This window comes from Eptesicus fuscus, chromosome 5 (genome assembly GCF_027574615.1).
Source record: "Eptesicus fuscus isolate TK198812 chromosome 5, DD_ASM_mEF_20220401, whole genome shotgun sequence".
Classification (NCBI taxonomy): Eukaryota; Metazoa; Chordata; class Mammalia; order Chiroptera; family Vespertilionidae; genus Eptesicus; species Eptesicus fuscus.
The window spans coordinates 58,885,505-58,908,947 of NC_072477.1; the positions used below are offsets into that span (position 1 = coordinate 58,885,505).

General features: G+C 42.1%; 2 protein-coding genes across 4 annotated transcripts in view; one reads left to right on the forward strand and one right to left on the reverse strand.

Moving 5' to 3' along the window:
* FAM227B (family with sequence similarity 227 member B) overlaps positions 1-16,072 on the forward strand; it is a 208,748-nt gene extending 192,676 nt beyond the window's left edge. Inside the window, exons 14-17 of one of the 3 annotated variants that reach the window (XM_054716253.1) lie at positions 7,659-7,734; positions 9,306-9,380; positions 11,973-12,042; positions 15,818-16,072. In XM_054716253.1, the coding sequence (XP_054572228.1) occupies positions 7,659-7,734; positions 9,306-9,380; positions 11,973-12,042; positions 15,818-15,910 (314 nt within the window). In that variant the 3' untranslated portion in view covers positions 15,911-16,072. Of the gene's footprint in view, positions 1-420; positions 813-6,111; positions 6,145-7,658; positions 7,735-9,305; positions 9,381-11,972; positions 12,043-15,817 lie in introns of those variants that run through there. The other 2 variants (XM_054716251.1, XM_054716252.1) reach the window with 2 other exon arrangements.
* The window catches only part of GALK2 (galactokinase 2), a 138,024-nt gene continuing 130,633 nt past the window's right edge, over positions 16,053-23,443 (reverse strand). The window contains exon 10 of the mRNA XM_008143127.3: positions 16,053-16,517. Coding sequence (XP_008141349.1) covers positions 16,310-16,517 — 208 coding nt within the window. The 3' untranslated portion in view covers positions 16,053-16,309. The remainder of the gene's footprint in view (positions 16,518-23,443) is intronic.

The window sequence follows — 23,443 nt, forward strand, 5'->3', positions numbered from 1 at the left end:
ACTTATATATTCAATCCAGTTACAAGCAGGGAACTAGGGAACTTGTCTCAAACCTGAATTTGCACAGCAAATCCTAAGTTTATGTGTTTGTTTAGAATGGCTTTGTGGGGGAAGGAGGAGTTGAGGCTAATAATGAGGATGACTGAAGTCCCTCTAAGCAACCCTTGAAGCTGTGTGGGTTGAAGGACATAAATTATAGAAATGGTCGGATCGCTATAACTCAACCACTTGTTTACCCAGCCTTAGCAGGGAGTGAACTTGCTGCCCATAACTAAACTTCCCAGATAGCTAGTGCCGACCATATGCAACACCAAAATGTTTTATGTTAACCATTTTAATGAAAAATTTCCCTAAAGATGTATCATACTTCATTGACTTCTTAAACAATATAACAACAATGAATTTTCTGATGATGACTAGACTGCTCAAGATGAAATCTAGGACTCGACTGCGTGGAGCAATCAATGAGAAGCTCATGCAGGAGGCGAAGAGCAGGAAGCACCTCTGAGACCCTGCTGCTCCAGCACTGGTACAGGCCTGAGGGCGCCACGCAATCCAGCAGCAAAGACAAGAAGCAGGGCCATCATGACGGAGTCCTGCACCAGGCACCGGGGTAGCACCGAGGAGCGCCCTTACCCAATTGGAGATAGTCCTGCACGAAAGGAGAACAGATTGCTAGACTTTTATAGTCTTTATTTCTTTTCTTTTTTTTATGGTTCTTTTGTCTCCTGCTTCAAAAACTGCCTAATGTCTTTTCTCATTCCTACTAGCTCCTTAAAACCAAACACCATGTCTTAACTCATCTTCATGTCTCAACGCCTAGTAAAAGTCCTGGCGAGTTTGTGGAATGCTTTTAGCTAAATCTGTGTTAACATTTCCAGTGGCCCTGTTTCCTCAATTTTCTAGACTATGCTACAAAACTGCTGCTAATGACATGTCAAATAGTGAAACTTACTAAAACAGTAACCCTATTTTACACATACCAGGCCATGTAGAATCTGCGTGAGATTTCAATAGTGATTCTATCTCCCATAGAATAAGGCACATATGCTTAGTTATCTTTTTTTTTTTTTTTAATTCTGGATACATGGCTATGTTGTGGATGTTAGACACTCCTGCAAGTCTAACATGAAACTGATATCGTTGTAATAACCTAGTTATGAATAACTGGAAAGGAGCAAAGGGGAGACGAAGAATAGACGCATGCCCAGTAAAGTCTGGGTGGAATAGGGAAGGCACTTGCCTGTCAGTCACACTTGGAAACAGGTCATTGGCCAGAGTAGGCACAGCCACTGCAAATGTGGGAAGGTTTGAGGTAAATAAGCTCCTAAGCAAAGGAGTTTTCACTTTTGCCTCTTGGCTCTTGTTTGCTCCAGCTTGACTCCTGGCCCGCAGGACTCTCACGCTCCTGCTCAGAGCCATGTGGACCCCGCACAATGGACCAATGGACTGCAACTAGCCTGCTACTGTGTCAGACCCAGCTCCACCGTGGAATGGAAACTCTGGACACTGGCTTTGCTTCTAGTTCTTATGAATCCCCAGCTGCACACTTTCAAATACTGATTAAGGGAAAGGGGACTTGGCAAACCCAGAAATGTAATTCCACGCAGATAAAACTTTCTACCGCACCCATCCTCCCATGGGGGCCTCTGGAAATGCTTATTCCCACAGCACCTCAAGAGCCCCATTCCCACTAGCAATGGAGAAAGATCATCCATCCATTTCTCTAATAAAACTATTTCAAGTGTAAGTAAAGGTAGACATTAAGCAGAATATAACTTCTTTAAAATCAGTTTGGGCCACATGCTAATAAGTTATCAGGATTAAGAATTAAATGAATTTTGGTGTTTAAAGAAAAAGATTCTGGCCACTGCTTGAAGCTTAGGCTCCTTTTACTTCATATACAAGAGCATCATGTGTAGCCTCCTTCTAGAACAATACTTTTGGCAGACAGGAGCAAAAATCACACCGAGACATTCTTTTCTTGAGTCCCCCACACACCCAAGCTCTCAAAGACAAGGTACTTCCCCTTCCAGAGCCTCGGTTTCTTCATCTATAATGTAGTCAAATGGGACCTCATGATTTCTAAGGTTCCTTGTTTCTCTCTGTGATTCAAAATGGAGATCAAAGACCCCAGAGTCTGAATTGAGGTCACGAGGATGTCTCCAGGTCTTGGTTTGTCACATCCCAACCACAACTGTTGTGTATAAGACCATTTTATTTGTACCCAAATGGCTCCTTATCCATTTAGTGGCTTGCCATGTAACCCCCATGTAACAGTGCCTGAGAAAATAAGTGTGAGGTCTATTCAAACAGTGGAATTGGAAAACATGTTGCCACAGTCATCCCCGAGGAACAGAATATACCCATTCATCATAATTTATAAGCTTTGAGTACTCTATTTTTCTACAGTTGGGAAACATTGATGGCTTTAAGTATCTGAGGGAATAAAAATTAGGATATTAACAAACATTAATTAACAGAAGTCTACTGAAAACCATCACCACTAAATAGTGCAAGAAAATGCTGGGATGTTAGTCAACACCAACATTATACAGCTCAGAACCTCATTACACAACACAAATGTACAACTGTGGCCCAATTTTGTGGACAAGGAGAATGACTTTTTAAAGAATGCATATCCAGTTCATTTCAGTAATGGCATATATTCAAAATTAATAATTTATAATAAAACACAGTTCTTTGTCTCAATACATAGTAAGTATATAATGAATGTGCGATGCAAAAAAAAAATCCTATTAGAGTGACAAACATATCAGCCTGCTCACAAATACTTAAAACTATGATCAAGAGCACAATATAACTTTGTAGAAGGTCTTTGAAATTCTAACAGGCACTTGAGGGAGAAGTTAAATATTAGCAGGAAATAGATGCATGCAAATTTAATCTCAGCAGCTCAAGACCATCAACACTTTAGGAAAAAGTGTATCATTAGTCGTGCTAGGCATTCAGTAAGAAGAATGATATCCAGTTTTCTGTGACTTTTACTCAGGGAAGATCTTACTTAGACTTTCAGTGACATGTGCAGCAGGGGGAGGAAGGCAGGCATTAAAGGTAGCCTGAATGCACAGGTATCACTTGTTAGAGGAAGATTGCTGAGCCTTCTCTTCTAGTGCGGTTGGACTTTTTTACCATCTGTGACATGTAGGGGGAAACTAAAGGTGGGTATCAGGCAAAACAGACTGCAGGCTTTGTGCTGATGTAATGAACGGAACCACTGCCTCCTTTCTACCACGCGCATCACACCAGTCCCAAGCTAAGCAAGACCTGGGCCAGAATTCAGAGGGAGCTGAGTGAGGAGAGAGACAGTTCTCCCTGGCTAGAATCTTGGGGATCTGGGAGAGGAGTCATATTGGAACACACAATTGGAGAAGAGAGGAGAAGTTGGTAATTTCATGTAAGAAAACCCAGCAATGTTTGCACCATGGTAACGATAATTATGGCAATAGAGCCCATCTGGTATGTACACCCAATGAAATCTTTTGCAAACATTAAAATAATTAGGACAAGGAGGGAAACCAAGATGGCGGCATAGGTAAATACTTAAACTGCTGCCTTGCACAACAATTTCAAAACTAAAACTAAAAGACAAAATGTCTATCACCCAGAACCACAGGAAAGCTGGCTGAGTGGAAGTTCTACAACTAGAAGCAAAGAGAAAAGAGCATTGAGACGTGCACAAGCGCTGAATAGCTGAGGTACAGAGGCGCATGAATCAGGCTGGCAGCGGGCGACTGGCTGCGCTGCTTTTTTCAACCCAAAGGGAGACAAGCTCCCGTTTACTCTGAACTCCAGTTTCTGGGGAGACACTGGGGAAACTCCTATGGGGAGAAGCTGGACTGTCTGCCATCGGGTGGGAAAGTGAGAGTGGCTTTCTTGCAGAGGTGCGTGCAGCAATCATTGTTTACTACGCAGGGGTGCGAGACACGGGGACTGGGAAACTCGGAGACACAGAGACCCCGCCCCGCACAATCTACAAACCCACTCAAGCTCCACACAGCAGCTTTTGCATATAAATGGCCTGCCCTATTGCAGCTTAACCTAACAAACTGCAGCTCTGGTCAGACAGCTCTAAAACCTCCAAACTCCAAGCAAAGAGGAGAAAACTGTAGTTCTCACTGTAGCTCCTGCTGGGTGGCCTCAGACAGTTGCTGACCTGCACCCCATTGGAGATCCAGAAGCTAGTGTATCTAGTGGTCAGTGTGAGACAACACCAGATTTCAACTTCTCACATCGATAAGTGACACATTCAAGAGGCAGACTCAGTGAGCACCAAAACCCCACTGAAACAAGTCCTGCCCCATAAGTGTGTCTCCAGCATAGCAGTTCTTCCATTATAGACACAGCGGGTCCTCACAGCCAATTGGCCTGGAGGTCAATTCCTCCCAGTGTACCAACAACAATCAAGGCTTAACTACACCAAGACTTTGCACTCAGCTCACAAAGGGGTGCACCAAGAGTGTCCACCTCAGGTGATAGGGGAGGCTGAACCACTGGACCATATAGGTCACCTACCACAGAAAACCACCCCATCAACACAGGAAAGCAGCAAAATGCAGAGACAAACATGTCACAAATGAAAGAAATGGAGGAAAGCAAACTACTGGACATAGAGTTCAAAACCACATTTATAAGGTTACTCAAGAATCTTCGAAAAGCCGCCGAGAAACTTGATGAGACCTCCGAGGAGCTTAGTGAGACCTTCAAGGATCTTAATGAGAATGCCAAAAAAAATGGAAAAGAACCAGTCAGAAATTAAGCATATACTGTCTGAAATAAAGAATATACAGAAATTCAACTGTAGATCAAAGGACCCAAAGAATCAAACCAAAGATCTGAAATATGAGGAAACAAAAAACACCCAACCAGAAAAACAAAAAGAAAAAAAAATCCAAAAATATGAAGATAGTGTAAGGAGCCTCTGGGACAACTTTAAGCATACCAACATCTGAATTATTGGGGTGCCAGAAGAAGAGAGAGAGCAAAATATTGAAAACCTATTAGAAGAAATAATGACAGAAAACTTTCCCTACCTGGTGAAAGAAATAGACTTACAAGTCCAGGAAGCACAGAGAACCCCAAACAAGAGGAATTCAAAGAGGACCACACCAAGACATATCATAATTAAAATGCCAAGGGCAAAAGACAAAGAGAGAATCTTGAAAGCAGCAAGAGAAAAACAGTTAATTACCTACAAGGGAGTACCCATACGACTGTCAGCTGATTTCTCAACAGAAACTATACAGGCCAGAAGGAAGTGGCAAGAAATATTCAAAGTGATGAACAGCAAGAACCTACAACCAAGATTACTCTACCCAGCAAAGCTATCATTCAGAATTGAAGGTCAGATAAAGAGCTTCACAGACAAGAAAAAGAAGCTAAAGGAGTTCATCACCACCAAACCAGGATTATATGAAATGCTGAAGGGTATTCTTTAAGAAGAGGAAGACGAAGAAAAAGGTAAAGATAAAAATTATAAACAACAAAATGACAACAAATACATACCTACCAACAAGTGAATCTAAAAAAATGAGTAAAAAATCTGATGAACAGAATGAACTGATGGATATAATAGAATCAGGGACATAGAAAGGGGGTGGACTGACAATTCTTAGGGGGAAGGGGGTGTGAGGGGTGTGGGAAGAGATTGGACAAAAATCTTACACCTATGGATGAAGACAGTGGAGGGGGGTAAGGGCATGGGGTGGGGTGGGGAATCAGGTGGAGGGGAGCTATGGGGGGAAAAAAAGAGGAACACCTGTATTAATCTGAACAATAAAGATTTGTTTTTAAAAAATTAGGACAAAACCAAGGTGTGTGTGGAAATTGTGATACTATATTGGGTAAAGAAAGCAACACCATAACAATAAGGTAAAATACATATTTGCATATGACAGATGAAGAGATACATAGAAAACTGAAAATAGTTTCACTGTTTGGAAAGTGGGATTATGGGAGAATTGTTTTCTTTTGATTAATCATATTGCTGCTGCCATATTCTTAAAATAATATCCTTTGTCTTGCTGAAACGTGTAAAAATGAGTATATTTTGTAAAGCTTAGTTTTTTTCTCTGCTTTAATTATTTAAAGTGAGGCTTCCACTACTTCCCTCTTAAATTTGAGGACTACTGTATCCTTAATCTTGTTATTCATTGAATAATCAAATATATTTCTTATGCACAAAGACATCTCAAAGCCCAAGTTTGAAAGTAATGTGGATCCAACCTTAGGAAGATTTATTTTGAAATTTTACCATTAGGACTTGATTCACATCGAGGAAAAAACTGCAGTTCATATAGGCACTTACTCTAGTAATGTCACTTAGGACAGCCCTGAAGACAAGGAAATGAGTAGAGTGTGACCAGAACACATGGGAAAGTCCACTGGGCCTTTCTTATACCAGATAAATAAGATCAAAAGGAGCATCCAGGATGGCCTTGAAATCGAGCATAAATGTTTTTAAATGCGCAAATTGCATTCAGAAGAAAATCGAGGTAATATTGCAGTGTACCTAGGGATGAGGAGTGGGGAGTGAGGACAGTCTCATCCCGTGTCTTGGAAACTGCAGAGAGTTAAAAACTCTTCATTATTGATGAGCCTAAGGTCATCACACAGGTGAGGGCTGCCTCCTTGAGTCATTTTCCAGTTGCTTCTTCAGAAGGGAAGTGTGCCAGACACACCTGGGTTCACAAGAGGTTAAGGGACAGAGCCGTAGGCTGTACCAGAAACAGATGGGACAAGAGCCCTAGCCTCATTCACAGCACACTTACACCATCTGCTTACCATCTTTCTTTCTTTTTTAAATCCTTACCCAAGGACATGCTTAGAGAGAGACAGGGAGAGAGAGCGAGAAACATCCATCAGTTACCTTCTGTGCATGCCCCAACCAGGGATCAAACCTACAACTCAGGTACATGCGCTGACCAGGAATCTGACCAGCAACTTTTGGGTGAATGGGACGATGCTCAACCAACTGAGCCACTCTAGCTGGGCTCTGATTACCATCTTTCTTCGTGCAGTTAGCCAAGCTCAGGCTAAGGGAGGCAGCTGACACATGCTACCAGTCACCTCCACAGCCGCTCAGAGGTCGAGAGACTTTGAGGTTCTCGGTATACATAGAAATGAAGAGATTTGACTTAGGGTAAACACACATGCAGTATATAGATGATGTATCATAGAATTGTATGCTTGAAACCCATATAATTGTATTAACCAATGTCATCCCAATAATTTAATTTTAAAAGGAAATGAAAAAAAGTCTAAACAGGGTTACAGAAATTTTGGTATATTTTTAATATTTACATTTAACAAATTGCTGCTTTTGAAGCACAACAACAACAACAAAAAAAACAACACCATTTTAAAAATGGTAATTACAGGATTTATGTGACTATTAAGTCCTAGCACACTGTGGTTGGTGTGGTCCAGATAATGGGATACAAGTTTGAAGTGGTCAATGGGTCTTGTCTTCTTTCAGTCCTCTCAGTATCACTCCAGACCCAACATTCAATTACACTTGAGACCCCTCATGCCGGAAGCCAGGCCAGACCCCTCCTTGTCCCCCCATTAAAGATACTGTTTATCTCTACTGGATGTTCCCAATTAGAAATCTTTCCTTAACCATAATCTTATCACACCACCTGCTCCAACTTACCGTGATATTATAAAGGAGGCAAACAGACAATTTGCAAAGAACCAAAGGGATTTTAGGATGTAAGTTGATGCCATACTATTGCTAAATATAAAATTGACTCTTTTAGAGCTGGAAATGATCTTAGAAACCATCTCCACTAAGCTCCTTATGAGCATCTTATAACTCGGAGGTTCTTTCCAGGTAAGTTGAGGATGCACTTTGAGCCCGTGGAGCAGGATGGACACTGTGGGAGGGCCCTATGAGAGCAGCAAATCCAGCCCATACTCAGGTGTTGCGAGTGATGCCTTTGGCAGGTGTTTGTAAGAGAGGGTGCGCTGGGGATTCCTCAGACAGTATCAGGGATTGAAGAAGGAAGTTGGGCTGTGGTGTGATTGGGGGGATGCACCCCGACATGGAGAGGCCAGCAGAGAGCTCCGGCGACTAGGGATTGGATCATTGTCCATTTACAAAGATGCCCTGGAAGCAGAGAAGAAAAGTTGTCTTCACTAGAAAGAGGTCCCTGGAGCTGGGTGGCAGTGGGGGTGGTATTGAGAAAAGCAAGGCAGGGAGGTCTTTTCTGAAATGTTTTCTTTTAACCACTTAATTACAATGATTACTCATGGCCAGCCACAGTATTCTTATGTGCCAGGAAGCTAGAAATGGCTTAATGAGAGGATGTCCATCAACTTTTATAAGAACAAATTGGCAGGATCCAATTCTCCTGTGATGTCAAAGTCACTGCCTAGAGGTCTTACTGCCTTAACTGGGAGAAAGGACGGGTGCCTGGTGCTTTTCAGGAAACACATCAAAGAGAGGTCATTGGAGAGCAGCCAGCCAGGTCCTATCCAGCAGCAGAACCAAAGCCTGAGCTTCTGCTCCCACGGTCCCATTCCCCTCCCACCCATATTCACAGAGAGGGAGCCCTTAGATTTCCTGTGCTCAGTGGGAAGAGCAGGATGGACACTCTGTGGGAGGGCCCTATGGGTGTTGCGAGTGATGCCTTTGGCAGGTGTTTGTAAGAGAGGGTGCGCTGGGGATTCCTCACACAGAGGACTGCCTTGGAAGGGGACGCTGAAGAATTGGTTTGTAAAGGACTTTTACTCACATGTGAAAGTCAGTTAATTGTTGATATAGTCTTTCGCAATTAGAAATGTTTGCTTTAGCCCTAGCCGGTTTGGCTTAGTACCGTGGTCGGCAAACTGCAACTCGCGAGCCACATGTGGCTCTTTGGCCCCTTGAGTGTGGCTCTTCCACAAAATACCACGGCCTGGGCGAGTCTATTTTGAAGAAGTGGCATTAGAAGAAGTTTAAGTTTAAAAAATTTGTCTCTCAAAAGAAATTTCAATCGTTGTACTGTTGATATTTGGCTCTGTTGACTAATGAGTTTGCCGACCACTGGCTTAGTAGATAGAGCCTGTCTGCGGACTGAAGGGTTTGGGGTTCGATTCCAGTCAAGGGCACATGCCTGGGTTGCGGGCTCCATCACCAGTGGGAGGTGTGCGGGAGGCAGCCAATCACTGATTCTCTCTCATCATTGATGTTTCTATCTCTCTCTTTCCCTCTCCCTTCCTCTCTGAAATCGATAAAAATATAATTTGTAAATAAATGTTTGCTTTATTTTAAAATTTAACTCCAATATATGATTTTATAGGGAAAATCACAGATTTAATGAAGAAATAAAAATCATAAGAGAGCGGCAGGAAAGAATTGACAAGGAGCTTAAGAGGTTTGTTTCTTATTCAACACTGTAGTGTTTAAACATTTTAATTGAACAAATGTGTTACATAAAATCACAATTATTTTATTATGTAAAAATACACCAACTCAATTATCTGCAAAGAGATTTTCTATTCAACAGTTTATCTGGAGTAATACTTTAAGTTCCTTTATCCACATAATCACCTACTCTGCTAAGTTAATTACTTGCTAACATTATCATCTTCTCCTTTTACTCCACCAGATATAGAACTTAGACTCACGGCTTTTAAAAAGCAAACCCGTAAGCATGTCATGCTCTAAGGGAAGATGTAAACTCCAAACCCACCTATTTAGCTGGTCTGCCCCCAGCTAGTTCTTTGTCCCCCTTCTGTCCCTGCTGCTTCCCCTACACATACATTGTCCCCCACTGAAGCAAGGACATTGGGCTCATTTAACTTATCTTATAAATTAGAGTATAAATAGGAAAGCTGTCTTGAGACTAACCCACTTCTTCTAACACACCCACATGCGCGAAAGTGAGCATCAGATGAGCACAACCACCCAGCAGTCCGCGGGGACCAGCCTGCGTCAGTCACGTGGCCACACTTCCCATTACATTCTGGAATTAGAAAACCAGTCGCCTAGTCACACGACCCCTTACTTTAGAATCTTATCTCACTTTTCCCCAAAACCTTATCAGACAGCTTTCCCCCTTTGCAACACCTCAGTTATAAGATCTGATTTACAAGTTCCCCAAAACCAAAGCTATGTGGCACAGGCTTTCTTCCCACTGACGATATAAGGAAGAATGTAGAACGGTTTTGAGAGCAACGTGCAAGAAGCTCTCAAATGTCCTTACTAGTATGCAATGACGCGTTGGATACCGTGAAGGGAAAATACTCATTGAAATATATACATTCCATGTGCCTGTTAAACTTATAGGCACACCATGAACTAGTAACCTTGGGAAATGAGGGATTCATGGAGAAGAAAGGCAGTCGGAGGATGGGACAGGCAGTAGTGATGGCTGCAACAGTGAGCATACTATTGACCCTTGAACAATGCTGACCCCCATGCAGCCAAAATTTCATATATAGCTTTTGACTCCCCAAAGCTTAAGTTGTCCCTGCGCATCCACAGGTATTAGTCCCAGGACCCCTGCAAATACCAAAATCTGCAGAGGCTCAAGTCCCTCATACAAAATGCTGTAGATCAACGCAGCCGGCCCTCTGTCTCCACCACAAAAACAAAGCCATGTATAAACAGACCTACGCAGTCCAGACCAGTGCTGTTCAAGGGTCAACTGTCCTAAAAACCACTGAATTATACAATTTCAAAGAGTAAATTTTATGGTATGTGACACATCTCAATAAAGCTGTTATTTTTTAAAATAGAGGGGGGCTGTAAATCAAAGGAGAGACTTGGAAGATGGGTTGATGTCAACTGAGATGAACCAGGGTCTCAGGATGACTTGCAAGTCACGAAGATCCTAAGAGGGTGTGACTGGAAAAGGCACAGGGATATTCTGGAGTAAGTAAGACTATGAGGAGGAGACCCAAACTGTAAGAACACACTTGAGAAACAGAGAGAAGGACAAACCCAGAGGGTAACAAGAAGTGAGGTTAAGGCGATAAAATTGGCAGAGGCAAAGTCGAAGATGAGTGAGGGGACATTTGTCACTCACAGAGCACTCATGCAAGAGACCCCCAAGAGGTAGCCCTACTGTGCCCTCGGGGCGACCCTAGACTAAACACTGAAGAAACCTTGAGCAGGCCTTGCAGGGGGTTGCCAACCCAAACTCTATGCTTGCGCAGGTATATTTGGAATTCTTAGAAAATCTTACTTCCTACAAATTTCATGGAGGAAAGATAATTTGAAAATTTCCAGTGAAATTAATAGCCTTATACCCTTTTTCATTTTTCTTTCACTCATCCATGTTTCTCTTGCTACTAATGTTTCTCCCTTGTTGCAAGTTCCTACCCTTCCTTGCCTAGGCTACTTCTGCTTCTTGCCTCATTCAAAGATCTGTGGATTGAACTACTCATCTCCTTCCTAAATAATTCTTGAATGAGTACTTGCAGATAGAAATTATGAGAGAGCCGATTCCCATTCTCTGTGAGCTTAGGCTAGTGAGCACCCTCACCCTTTTGCCTCTTCCATGTCTCTCTCTTTGTCCCCCAGGTCTTTCTCTTGCCAGTCCCTCTTCCTCTTCTCTCCCCACCGACCCTTCCTCAGGTCTGTGCTGGAGCCTGTGAGCGGGGCCAGCTCAGGAAGTGCTGTGTGCAGCATCTCTCCGAGGAGGACGCTCCGCGGCTGAGATGCAGTGTCGCACCGTGGTGGAACTGAGGGCTCTGGTCACACTGCTCGGGTTAATCCTCTGCTACTTGTGAGCTCTATGTCTGTGGGTAGGGGACTTGGCCTCCCAGAGGCCGTTTCCTCATTGATAACACAGGATAAATAATAGTAGTACCTACTCCGTAAGATTGTTGCAAGTGTAATTGAATTAACATTTGCAAAGTGCTGGCAAGTGCCTGGCACATTAAACTCTGTAAATGTTGGCCTTAGTTGGTGTCAGTATAAAAACTAGTTTGGTTAATGATTTTCTTTGTTCCATGATTAGACTCCAAGCAAAGGCTACCAAGAAGCCTTTAGAAATTGAAAAAGACTTTAAGAAGTTCCTACATAAACTGGTATGTTTTGTTTTTTAACTAATTGAGAAGTCTCTCTCTAGCTTCTCTTACTAGTACATAGACTAGACAATATTTAGTAAACAATATGTGGCCTCATATGTTATTTATTCATCCATGTGCACATTTCACATGTCCGTGACTATCTCATGTCCACCATCCCCATCCCTTGCTTCTGACCAAGGATAGTTTATGCAACTGAAAACCTCCAAATGCAGTCAGACTTTAAAATTAACAGAAAATTATTGGTGTTTGAAATCATATTCATATTTTCCATTCATAATTGAACAAAAATATATTGGATCCCAACCACTGTGTTAAATGAATGGGCCCTACCCTCAATTAACAGAAACCTAAGACAGAAGGGGAAAGGTTCTGAACAGAGTGGAAAGAAAGAAACCTTCCCATTTTCCGTGTCCGCTCTTCTTCTGCTTATGGGAAGTCCTGTGCCATCGGAAGGGCCTTCTTCCCTCCCAGCAGGCAAGGACATGTAGAGATTAGTGTACAACAAGTCTGAAGGCCGGGCAATCTGAGGTCAGGAGTAGGAGAGAGCCTTTTCTTTTCAGTATGCCAGGCTTCCACTCAAAAATCTAGAGTAATCCTCATTGGCTGTGGGTGTAATGTCAAAACAGGGGTTAAACAATCTAATCTAATTCTTATAGGAGCCAGAAAGATGGGACAGAAAGGAGTAAAGTAACTGGGTGCTTAATATTAAACAAACAGGACTACCCTTTACTTCCACAGACACAAAATACTTCTTTCTCCCATTTTTATTGGTATCTCTTAACTACTATTGCCAGAGACATGGGTCCGGAGAGATGTTTATTTAGTAGGAGAAAACACCTGTGCAGGTGTGCGAGGAAAGGGCACACTGACCTCAGCTAGTCAATGATAAATGGCTCGAGTATTAGGAAGTACGAGGAGCTGTGAAAACTGTGGCACAATGGAGAGTACTCCCCTCGTCTAAACCAGGCAACGACCTCCTAAGCTCCAGTTCATTGTTGCCCTGTAGGAATGGAGACCAAAGTATTATCGGATCTCCCACCATCAGCAATTCAGATCCACGCTCAAATTCCATCTTCTGCATGAACCTTTTTTTCTCCATGGCCCTTTCCAGACAAGTTTGATATCTCTCAGAATTTCTAGAACACTTGGTGATAGTCTGATTGAAAAACAGCTCTTTTTTAAATATGATAGTAAGTGCCTTTTTTTTTTACTCTAATGTAGGTATCTTTAAAGAATTATATACCAACCACAGATCTTTTGTGGAAAATAGAAAGGTATTAAAAAACAAAACAAAGAATTATAATTTAAAATCAATTCAGAGTTTTCCCTGGGAAGTGTGGCTTGGTTAGAGTGTTGTCCCATACACTGAAAGGAGACAGTTCAATTCCCAGTCAGGGCACATACCTAGGTTGTAGGCTTGGTTAGGGTGCATATGAGAAGCAACCAATCAATGTTTCTCTCTCTCACTCTCTCTCTCTCTCAAAAAAAAAAATAAAAAGAAGAAGAAGAAGAAAAGAAAAATCAATAAACATATACTTAGGTGAGGATTAAAAAAATTACATCATTCAGATTTTGGATTATTGAGTTTTAAAAACTCAAAATTCTTTCAATAAATTTGACTTAAGTTTTCTAAGTTTTTGCCTTTCTGCTAAGAAATTTATTTTAGAATAAAATAATGGATTTCCTAGTACTTTCTATATGACTATTGTCCTTTGAGAACTATTACAACCAACTTTGCCTGAGCCTCCATGAAACTGAGATTCAAGATGATGATGTCCAATCTTTGAGTTGCACATTAACAAGCAAAAACAATCATAGGATAATAGAAAACTGTGATAATTTTCTGGATAACTTGTGCCATAAGACCACTCCTGTTTCAATGATCAGGTTACATCACTAAATGCTTTCTGGTCTAAATCTTCACATAATTCAGAAAGGCCCTCCTGTCTTCTATCCATGAGAGAAAGCCATTCATTTACCATTGCCACATGGCCAAACATTTCTGCCCACATTTGATAAACATATACAGGTACCCACCAATACCCCTAACCAATCTCAGAACCAACTCTCTAAGCCTTTTATACTCTTACCCACATACCTGCACACCAGCCCCACACTGGCCCACATATATGAATAAGACTTGCTAGACACACAATAAAGGGATGCAAGGTTGTGTTTCCCAGAACAGTGAGCAGGCCTCTTGGTTTAGATAGTCACTTGAGAAAAGAGTGGGAAGAAAGTAAACTCCATGAACAAACTGATTTCCATCATCATCCAGATAATTCTCTATTTCAATGTGAATAGAGATAAAGACTTAAAGTGTCTTTTATCTAAGTTTCTCTGTTAAATGATAGAGCTCAGTGCCAAAAGAATTGAAAGTGATTGTTTATGTGATATCACATGGTTAAAAAGTTAAATGATCAGGATTTTCTTTCCAAAGCCATTTATATATATAAAAGGCTAATACATTAAGTGTCTGACCATCTGACCAGTCGTTATGATGTGCACTGACCACCAGGGGGCAGATGCTCAATGCAGGAGCTGCCGTGACACATGCAGAGAAATGGCACCGCAGACCTGCCACCCACAAAGCAACACTCGGCTTCCCCCAAGTGGGACACAGGCCCCACCACCACCCTGGAGCGACAGCCCACCAAATCGCAGCTGACGCTGCCGAGCCCCATGGCACATTTTGTGGCCCACAGCCCAGCCCAGTCATGTAGCAACACCCAGCTTCCTCTCCCTAGTGAAGACTAGCCTCCTTGCAGTTTCTTCAGCCCAGGAACAGGACTTGCTTTATAGCCAGGTGGAAACATTTCACACTTTAACCAAATGTCTGTGAAGCATTTTCCTGTGCCTCACCTCATTTGATCCTCACAGAAGTCCTGGAGTAGGTAGATAGGAGACTCGGTGGAATCCTATTTTCTTTTGATTAGCCAGAAAACAGAGACTTAGAAAGCTTAGAAACTTGACCTGACTGAAAAGAAGAAATGATGGACCTTGAAAATGACCTCAGGTTTTCTCTCTGTGCAGAATATAGTCAAACACTGCTGCAGTTAAATATTTCACCCTTTTTTTCTCCCTGTATGATCTATAATAATAATCTTCTTCATGCTGATATTTACTGCTGTGTTGCTGACAATTACCTGAAAGAGAAGTTGGGGTGCTTCACTGGGCTGGAAAAAGTTTAGTTAAATCAGAAAGGAGGTCTAATTAAGCAAGTTTATTCTATATACTAGAGGCCCAGTGCACGAATCCAGCCACTGGGCCTCTAGTATGCATATAAGATCTTTGGTTAATCTCTTCCCGCCCTCCCCCTCCCCCTTTCTCTCTGAGATTTGTCAGTCTGTTTCATGTTTCCATGCCTGTGCATTGAGCATCCGCCCCCTGATGGTCAGTGCATGTCATAGCTATCAGTCGAATGGTCGAATGGTCAGACAGTCACTTAGGCTTTTATATAGAGAGATATAAAAGGCTAAGTTGCCTCACCCATGCATGATACATATAAAGCTCTCGCTGGCACCAATCACACATTGTGTTTCTATCTGTCATCATCAATCGTGAATTTGGTTGACACTTCTATTATAGAGAAAGGGTGAACAGCGATATTAAAATATTTCTTCTAATTAATTTCCTTTCAATGTGCACCAATTCGTGCACCGGACCTCTAGTCTTTTAATAATGCTCATCTTGGTAACTGGGGGAATCTCACACTCAAGTATAGGCTATCCAGGAAAATCTGTGCATCTCTAATAATGTATTCTTTTCATAGCGGAATGAAGCTAAGCTTGAGAGAGAACTTCTGACATCACTGTCATCATCATCATCAACAGAAGACTATACCCTGGACGAAGAAGAGTGCTGAATAAAACAGAAGTAAACTGTGTTTAAGATACTGTACACAAGTCAATTGTTTCAGTTTAACTGTAGCAGTATGTTTAATTCTAGTCCAATCCATGAGGTTGGGATTATCTTTTACAATTCATCTTTAAAAAATCTTACAGTCAATAAATCCTAGTAAATCATTCTTAAGGGATCTGTCCAACCATAATTTTGACTCCTATTGATAGAAAACATATTTTAAGATGGAAAAATAATCGTTATGAAGCTTAGAGAGCTTGCAACCATTTCTTTGGAAACACATTTTGATAATGGCAACTGTTCATCATAATACAAAACAGAAAGGATTAATTTATTGTGGCATAAGAAGTCCTGCCAGTTCCTAAATGCCCTAAATAGTTTCTCTGAGATTTTTTTACATTGTTTAGGCCTCAAGGAAAACCAAGGCCCCGCCTCCAGGTTTGGTAGCAAACAAACTCTGCTTCTCGGGTGCCAGGCACCGGTCGCCACTCTGGTAATAGGCTTCCTGCACATTTGCTAGGAAGCTGGGCAGCTTGTCAGCAGGTACCAGTGAGACTGTGCAGCCTCCCCATCCTGCTCCCGTGAGTCGTGACCCTTGAGCTCCAAACGTCCTAAAACAATAAGAAAAGAAAAATCAGACCCTGTAAAGAAACATGAGAGGATTTGGCTGCTGCTTATAGGACACACAGCCTACCCAAGTGCTAATAAGAGAGTGTATGTGTGTGTGTTGTTTTGTAGGGTTTTCTCCACTGAACTTTTTAGTAAATTAGAAAATGTATGCTATTGCAGAGGTAATTTCAAATTTAATTGCATCTAAAACTGGCCCTTGGTTTTGGCTCTGAGTAGTAGGTGGCTGCTATACAGCTCTTCGAGTAGTGCTTTCATGGAATCTTCCTGCATCTTCAGGAGCTGGTCTGACAACTGGACTCAGAATTTACCATCTGATGAAATGTGTGATTGTGTTGGAAACTACTGGATAATCCACCACACCAGCAGGCGGTGATCTTAGTCACTATCAACCAGTCAGTCAAAGCTAAGATTTGTACCAAGTACAAGGATGCTATTTATCCTGACAATAAAGTTAACATGTACTTCCAATTCTTTCTAATAAAATTTACTCTAAATTCATAGCAGATTAAAAACTCCATAAGTAATTTAGCACAATGTTGTCCCTTTTTTCCATCTAAATGAGCTACTTTACTTCCTGGAAAATATCAGTAGAATCTTACCCCTACTCTAGAATGTCAGAATTATTGCACACCAGTGATTCATTTCCCCTCAATAATTTTGTCAATCGATTTCTTGTCATCATCTGTTTTAGTCATTAAAATATGCTTTTCAAATAAAAAATAGATGTTGAAGGAAAAAAGCAAAAATGCTTGCAAACAAATAAAAATCACTCCTGTCCTCCTGTCCTCCTGTCCCTCAAACATTCATTCAGCTGATGGCCTAATAGCTGCATGGAGCCCTGGGATCCTAGAATGACTCTGAGTCCATAGGCTGGCAAAGGGCCAATTTGCAATTTGGTGATTAGGGAAAAAAATATTGTTGTCAGTCACATCAAACTCTCTTCCCTGGGGAATATGCTAGAACAATAGAGGTGTCAGCAAAGCATCTCCTCATCAAGAGCACACTGTGCCTCCTCCATTCTCTAAGGCCCGAACTATGCCACTTGGCTAGACACAGGCCAGCCAGGTCTCATGTCTTCAATGAACTTGTAGGCATGTTTTCTTACAGTTTTTCATTTGAACAGTTTCTGAAAGCTGTGGTTTCAAAACTGAACCTAAAGCAAACTGAGTATTGTTTCTAACTCACTGCAAACCCCATAGGAATTGTGCCAAAGGGCCTATTGTGCTGAGTATCCCGCCAGTTTCCAGAGAGCAGAAGCTCAAGTCTTCCTAGGTGAATGCATTTGCTTCTGAGTCCCCAGAGCGGCTCTGTCAGCACCCTGCCGGCTGTAGATGAAATGGACTCAATTGCATCAACCACATGGTCTAAAATCATCAAAGCTCGACTTTCCCAAATAGAGAACGATAAGTGCTATTATAAATAGCCTGCGCCCTGAGCCAGTGGCACTTGTGATCACAAATCAGGGTCTGCCCAGCAGCTGGTCAGCAGCCCGCCCAGCTACACACTCACAGGCTGAAAGGGCCTGTCTGCAGTGTCCCCACTGGTATTTAATACACCCTTTGGCATATGCCATCGAAATTCCCAGAGACCCAAAAGTTAGGAGACCAATAAAAACTTTAAATTAAGAAGCAGGTGAGCCAAGGGCATTTAGTGAACTTTTCACGTTTGCTTTTTTTCCCCTGGAAGAACAGTAAAACCTTAAGAATATAGGTCCTGAGAGGCAACCATCAGAGAGGCAAAACAAGAGTTATAAAAAACCAAACCCTAAATTCCTCCAAACACCACTTTGATGACTGTGGCAAATAGACTAAGAAGAGTGTAGAAAGGTTGATCAAAACAACAAAAGAAGTCTCTGCCTTAAAAAAGCATGATCTACCCAACAAAGGCTAGGGCAGATACGAGATGGAGATTATAGACTATTTCTTTTGATCCTTTTATCACTGAAAAGTATATTCTTATAACTTTCCAGGCACCCAATAAAGCCTGACTAAAATTTCCTACTTTTAAAGGATCTGATTTGACCAGAAAGCATTTACTGAGGCACTATGAACAGGACAATGGAGGTTGGGGGTAATCCAATAAGACCCAACTTTGCTACAAACTACAAAGAGAAAGAGAAAGGAATTTTGCCTTGTATATATTTCTATTCAATTTTATTTCAAAATAAGTACTTTTATATTATACAAATGTGTATTAATTATTTTATAAAATCTTAAATTCAGGGACAACTTATATCTATCTCTCTAATCTCAGCCCAGCATAATTTCAGGCATTTGTTAGGTTCTAAAAACTGGCTGTTGGGTTTTATATTTGTTTTAAAATATCAAAATATAGGAACTGCCTTATGACCCAGAAATTCTACTTCTTGAAATTTATCCGAAGAAAATGGAAACACTAATTTGAAAGAATATATGCACCCTTATGTTCATTTAAAATAGCCGGGATCTGGAAGCAGCCCAAGAGTCCATCAGTAGATGAGTAAATAAAACAGCTATTTTACATGTACACAATGGTTGTAAAAAGAAAGAAAATTTTACCCCTTTCAACAGCATGGATGGACCAGGAGAACATTATGCTGAGTGATATAATGCAGTCAGAGAAAGACAAGTATCTGATTTCACTCATATGTGGAATCTAATGAACAAACTGAACTAACAAGCAAAATAGAGTGAGATTCATAAATAGGTCTTTTGGGGGGGTGGAGGAGTTGGGGTGTGTGTGCAGAGATTGAGGAAAAATGAATAAAAGAGAAAGATCTCATGGACATGAACAACAGTAATTTGGGGGGGGGAGTGACGGAGGGAGGTGGAAGATGGTATAGGGGGAATTAATAGTGATAAAAAAAACTAAAATAAAGAAACAAATATCAAAATATTTACTCAGGCTTTTAAAATTAATGTTAGAAAACCTCAATTATGTGAAATAAAGTATAATAATAAAGGAAAATGATACTTGCTCAATTATAAAATACCTTTTAAGTAAACAAAATGTAAATTTTAAAGTAGAATTTACTGAAGAACATAAAACAGTTTTGAAACCAAGTCAATTATATATGAGATGGCATATACACTGAGTGGCCAGATTATTATGATCTCTGAATGCATAATAATCTGGCCACTCAGTGTGTGTGTGTGTGTGTGTGTGTGTGTGTGTGTGTGTGTGTGAAGCCCAGTGAATGAATTCGTGCATGAGTGGGGTCTGACTCAGGCCAGCCTGGCCAGGGGGATGGGACATGGGCGGTTGGCCGGCCTGTCTGCTGGTTGAACTCCTGGTCAAGGGGACAATTTGCATATTAGCCTTTTATTATATAGGATATACACTGAGTGGCCAGATTATTATGCATTCAGAGATCATAATAATCTGACCACTCAGTGTATATCAGTATAATATATGTAATATAATATAATATATAATAATAAAAGCATAATATGCTAATTAGACCAAACATCATTCTGAACATCCTTCCAGATGAAGCTGGGGCTGGAGGGAAGCCTGGGTCCTGAGTACCAAAGGGAATCCAGTGCCAGCAGCCAGGGGAAGGAAGGCCTACTCTTATACAAATTTCGTGCACCGGGCCTCTAGTATAATCTTATATAATAATCCTATATAATAAAGAGGTGATATGCAAATTGACCATCACGCCCTCACACAAGATGGCCGCCCCCACGTGGTCACAAGATGGCCACCACAAGATGGCTGGCAGGGGAGGGCAGTTGTGGGCCATCAGGCCAGCAGGGGAGGGCTGTTAGGGGCAACAGGTTGGCAAGGGAGGGCAGTTAGGGCGACTGGGCTGGCAGAGGAGGGCAATTGAGGGCAACCAGGCCAGCAGGGGAGGGCAGCTGGGGGCGACCAGGTCGGCAGGGGAGCAGTTAGATGTCGATCAGGCTGGCAGGAGAGTGGTTAGGGAGTTATCAGGCTGGCAGACAGAAGCAGTTGGGGGCAATCAGGCAGGCAGGCAGGCGAGCAGTTGGGAGCCAGCAGTCCCAGATTGTGAGAGGGATCGGGCCTAAAACGGCAGTCGGACATCCCCCAAGGGGTCCTAGATTGGAGAGGTTGCAGGCTGAGCTGAGGGACTCCCCCCCACCCACCCAGTGCACGAATTTCATGCACTGGGCCTCCAGTATAATCATAAGCAGTCAGTAATATATCCTTTACCTGGAAATACTTCGAGTATCTGCTCTGCAGCCTAAAATTTTCTGACTAGAATCTCAGAAAAACAGACCTTCCAGAACAACTTATATTATTTTTACAGCCAGGTTAGAACCACTTTCAGATCACTTTAGATTCAAGAAATCACAGACTTCAAATCTGTTTAGATGAAAAAATATAAGAAAATATGACTACAAGTCTATCTTAGAAATTAAGTTGCTAAAGGCCATTGGAGAGCACCTGGTTTGATTCTAGCTTATGGAATATCTCTATCTATCTATTTATCTATCTATCTATCTATCTATCTATCTATCTATCTATCTATCTATCGGGTGGATGAAAATACGTGGAACACAGAGGCCCAAAGAGAAGTGAGCCCAAGGGCAGTGGGAAGGTCTCCTGCCTTTCCTGGGCAGAGCTGCAGGTTAGCACCTGAGCTGGTGGGGAAAGGGCCCAGGACTGTGGTGTGCACCTCGCTCCTCCCCACTGGGACCTGCTCGGGAGAACAGGCGCTGGAGGCTGAGCAGCTCCGGGGGAATAACGCTGTGGAAAGCCTTCTGAGGAAGACAGCACTTCTACTTTTGTAACCTTTGTTAGTCAATTAAAATGTGTCATTAACAGCTTGGGCAATAATGCAGCACTGAGTCCTCCTTATTTCAACAAGTGTCAACGTGGAAATAATGGCCTTAACTGTTTTTTTCTTAAGTGCAACCAGGGAAACCAATAATGAGCGGTTTCTCATGTAATTGACTTGGTTTCAAAACTCTTTTGTGTTCCTCAGTAAATCCTACTTCAAAATTCAGCTGTTCCTTAAAATTTACATTTTTCTTAAAAAGAGTTATTTTATCATTGGGCAAGCTTCATCTTTTTCCTTCATTATTATACTTTGTTTCACATAATTGAGGTCTTCTAACATTAATTTAATAAAAATAAGTAAACAGCCTCCCTGCAGGAGTGTAGTTTCCTTCTCCCTCCCTGGCCCTTTTCTTTGGGTCCTCAACAGATTTTCTCTTGAGGAACAGGAAAAGGCTCCACTGAGAAAACAGCAAGCACTGGTGACCGCTATCCTTCTCCCCTTCTCTCCACCTGAGTCATAAAGCAGCTTCCTCTACGTTGTCCGATCGGCTGGCTATGTAGAGGCACTTTTCAATGCAGTCTGGCTCAGAGCACATGAAGGTTCTAGCTTGTAGTAGTGCCCTGAGTATTCCAGGAATCCTTCATTCACTTAATCAATTAGTTGTCTTTTGCAAATACTTTCCAAGCAGGCCTTCAGGAAAACTAAAGGAATTTTAAAGTGCCACAAGGGGACCAGGAGGGAAAACTAACGATTATCTTTGGCGATGCCCCCGACCCCTTTCCAGCCTTCCTCCTGTCCACGGCCTCACTCTGCTGACTGTTCAAAGCACTTAAGCACTTAGCACCTCTACCTCTCCTCTTCCTGCTCTCATATCTGACAGTATCATAAGATAATTCTGACCCAGAAATGTGAAGTCTGACTTCCAAAAATGTGGCTTTTATAGAAACAAGGACATTTCCTCAGGCCAAAAATCCAGGAGTCATCTTGTGTCCTATCTTTCACCCACACCATGATGGTCTTGAGTCTTCCCTTCAAGGCATCTGCACAGGACCTTAGCACTTCCACGCGCCTTTCTCCCCTCAAGCTGAGCCCTTCCATGCCCCCCAAGGCCCACGTGGTGTGACTCCTCCCACCCTTCTTCCTTCCTCACCCACTACTCTGTCCTTCCTCTGCTGTCCTCCGACCACACTGGTCTTCTTGCTGTACCTCACATATGACAGCCACATGCCCACTCAGGACCTATCCACTTGCTATTTCTTCACTTCCTTCAGGTCTCTGTTCAAATACTGTCTCTTCAGAGAGGACTCCTTCAGCCACTCCATATAAAGATTTTCCCCTCAACCCTGGTACTCTCTGTCCCTTCTTCTTCTTCTTTCTCATAACACTTATCTCTACCATCTGATTTCTTTTTAATTGTAATTTCTCTCTTTCCCCAGAGAATGTGAGCTCCACAAGAGCCATAGCTTGTGGACCATCCCAGGAAGAAAAAGTTCATTAGCAAATTGCAGGCAGCTAGCAAATGCCCTCCCACTGCTTTTCAGGTGGGATTCAAGCCACCCCACTACCTTACAGGCAGCGACGCTTCCTGATTTTGCACAAGTCATCCCTCTTCCTCTTATGTCCAAAGCTGAACAATATTTGTCCCCTTCCATTTAATGGGCCCTTGATATTTTCTGAAAAGAGCACTTACAATGAAACAAGCTCAGGAAGGCTTCTTGGCAATTAGTGAGCAAACACTGACGGCAGCAGAGTCACTGTCATCAATGCTCTGTTTAAATCTCTCAGCAAGTCGGGTTACACATGCCATGCGCAATCACTGGGGCTGCTTGGTTTAAACTCTTCAGGCTGCAAGTGTGGCAATGAGTGAGGCAAGCCATAGGCGCCAAGTGGCAAATTATATTTTCATTACTAATTGCAGACAGTTCTCATATTCTCTTCATGTACTATCTTCTCACAGTGAAAATAACATGTAGCCATTTGAGAGTTTGCCCAGTTTCCCTTTCAGTTCTCCCAAGGTCACTGATCCCTCTGGGCAAAGGGACCATTCTCTGTTCCGCCCACTCACCAACAATTACAAATGAACTGGTCTCGGGCTTCCTGAAAGTTTCCCTCTTTACATTTCTGTCTCACCAACCATTCATAAACTGGCTTTCTCATCTTTTTCCCCAAAATTGCCTAACA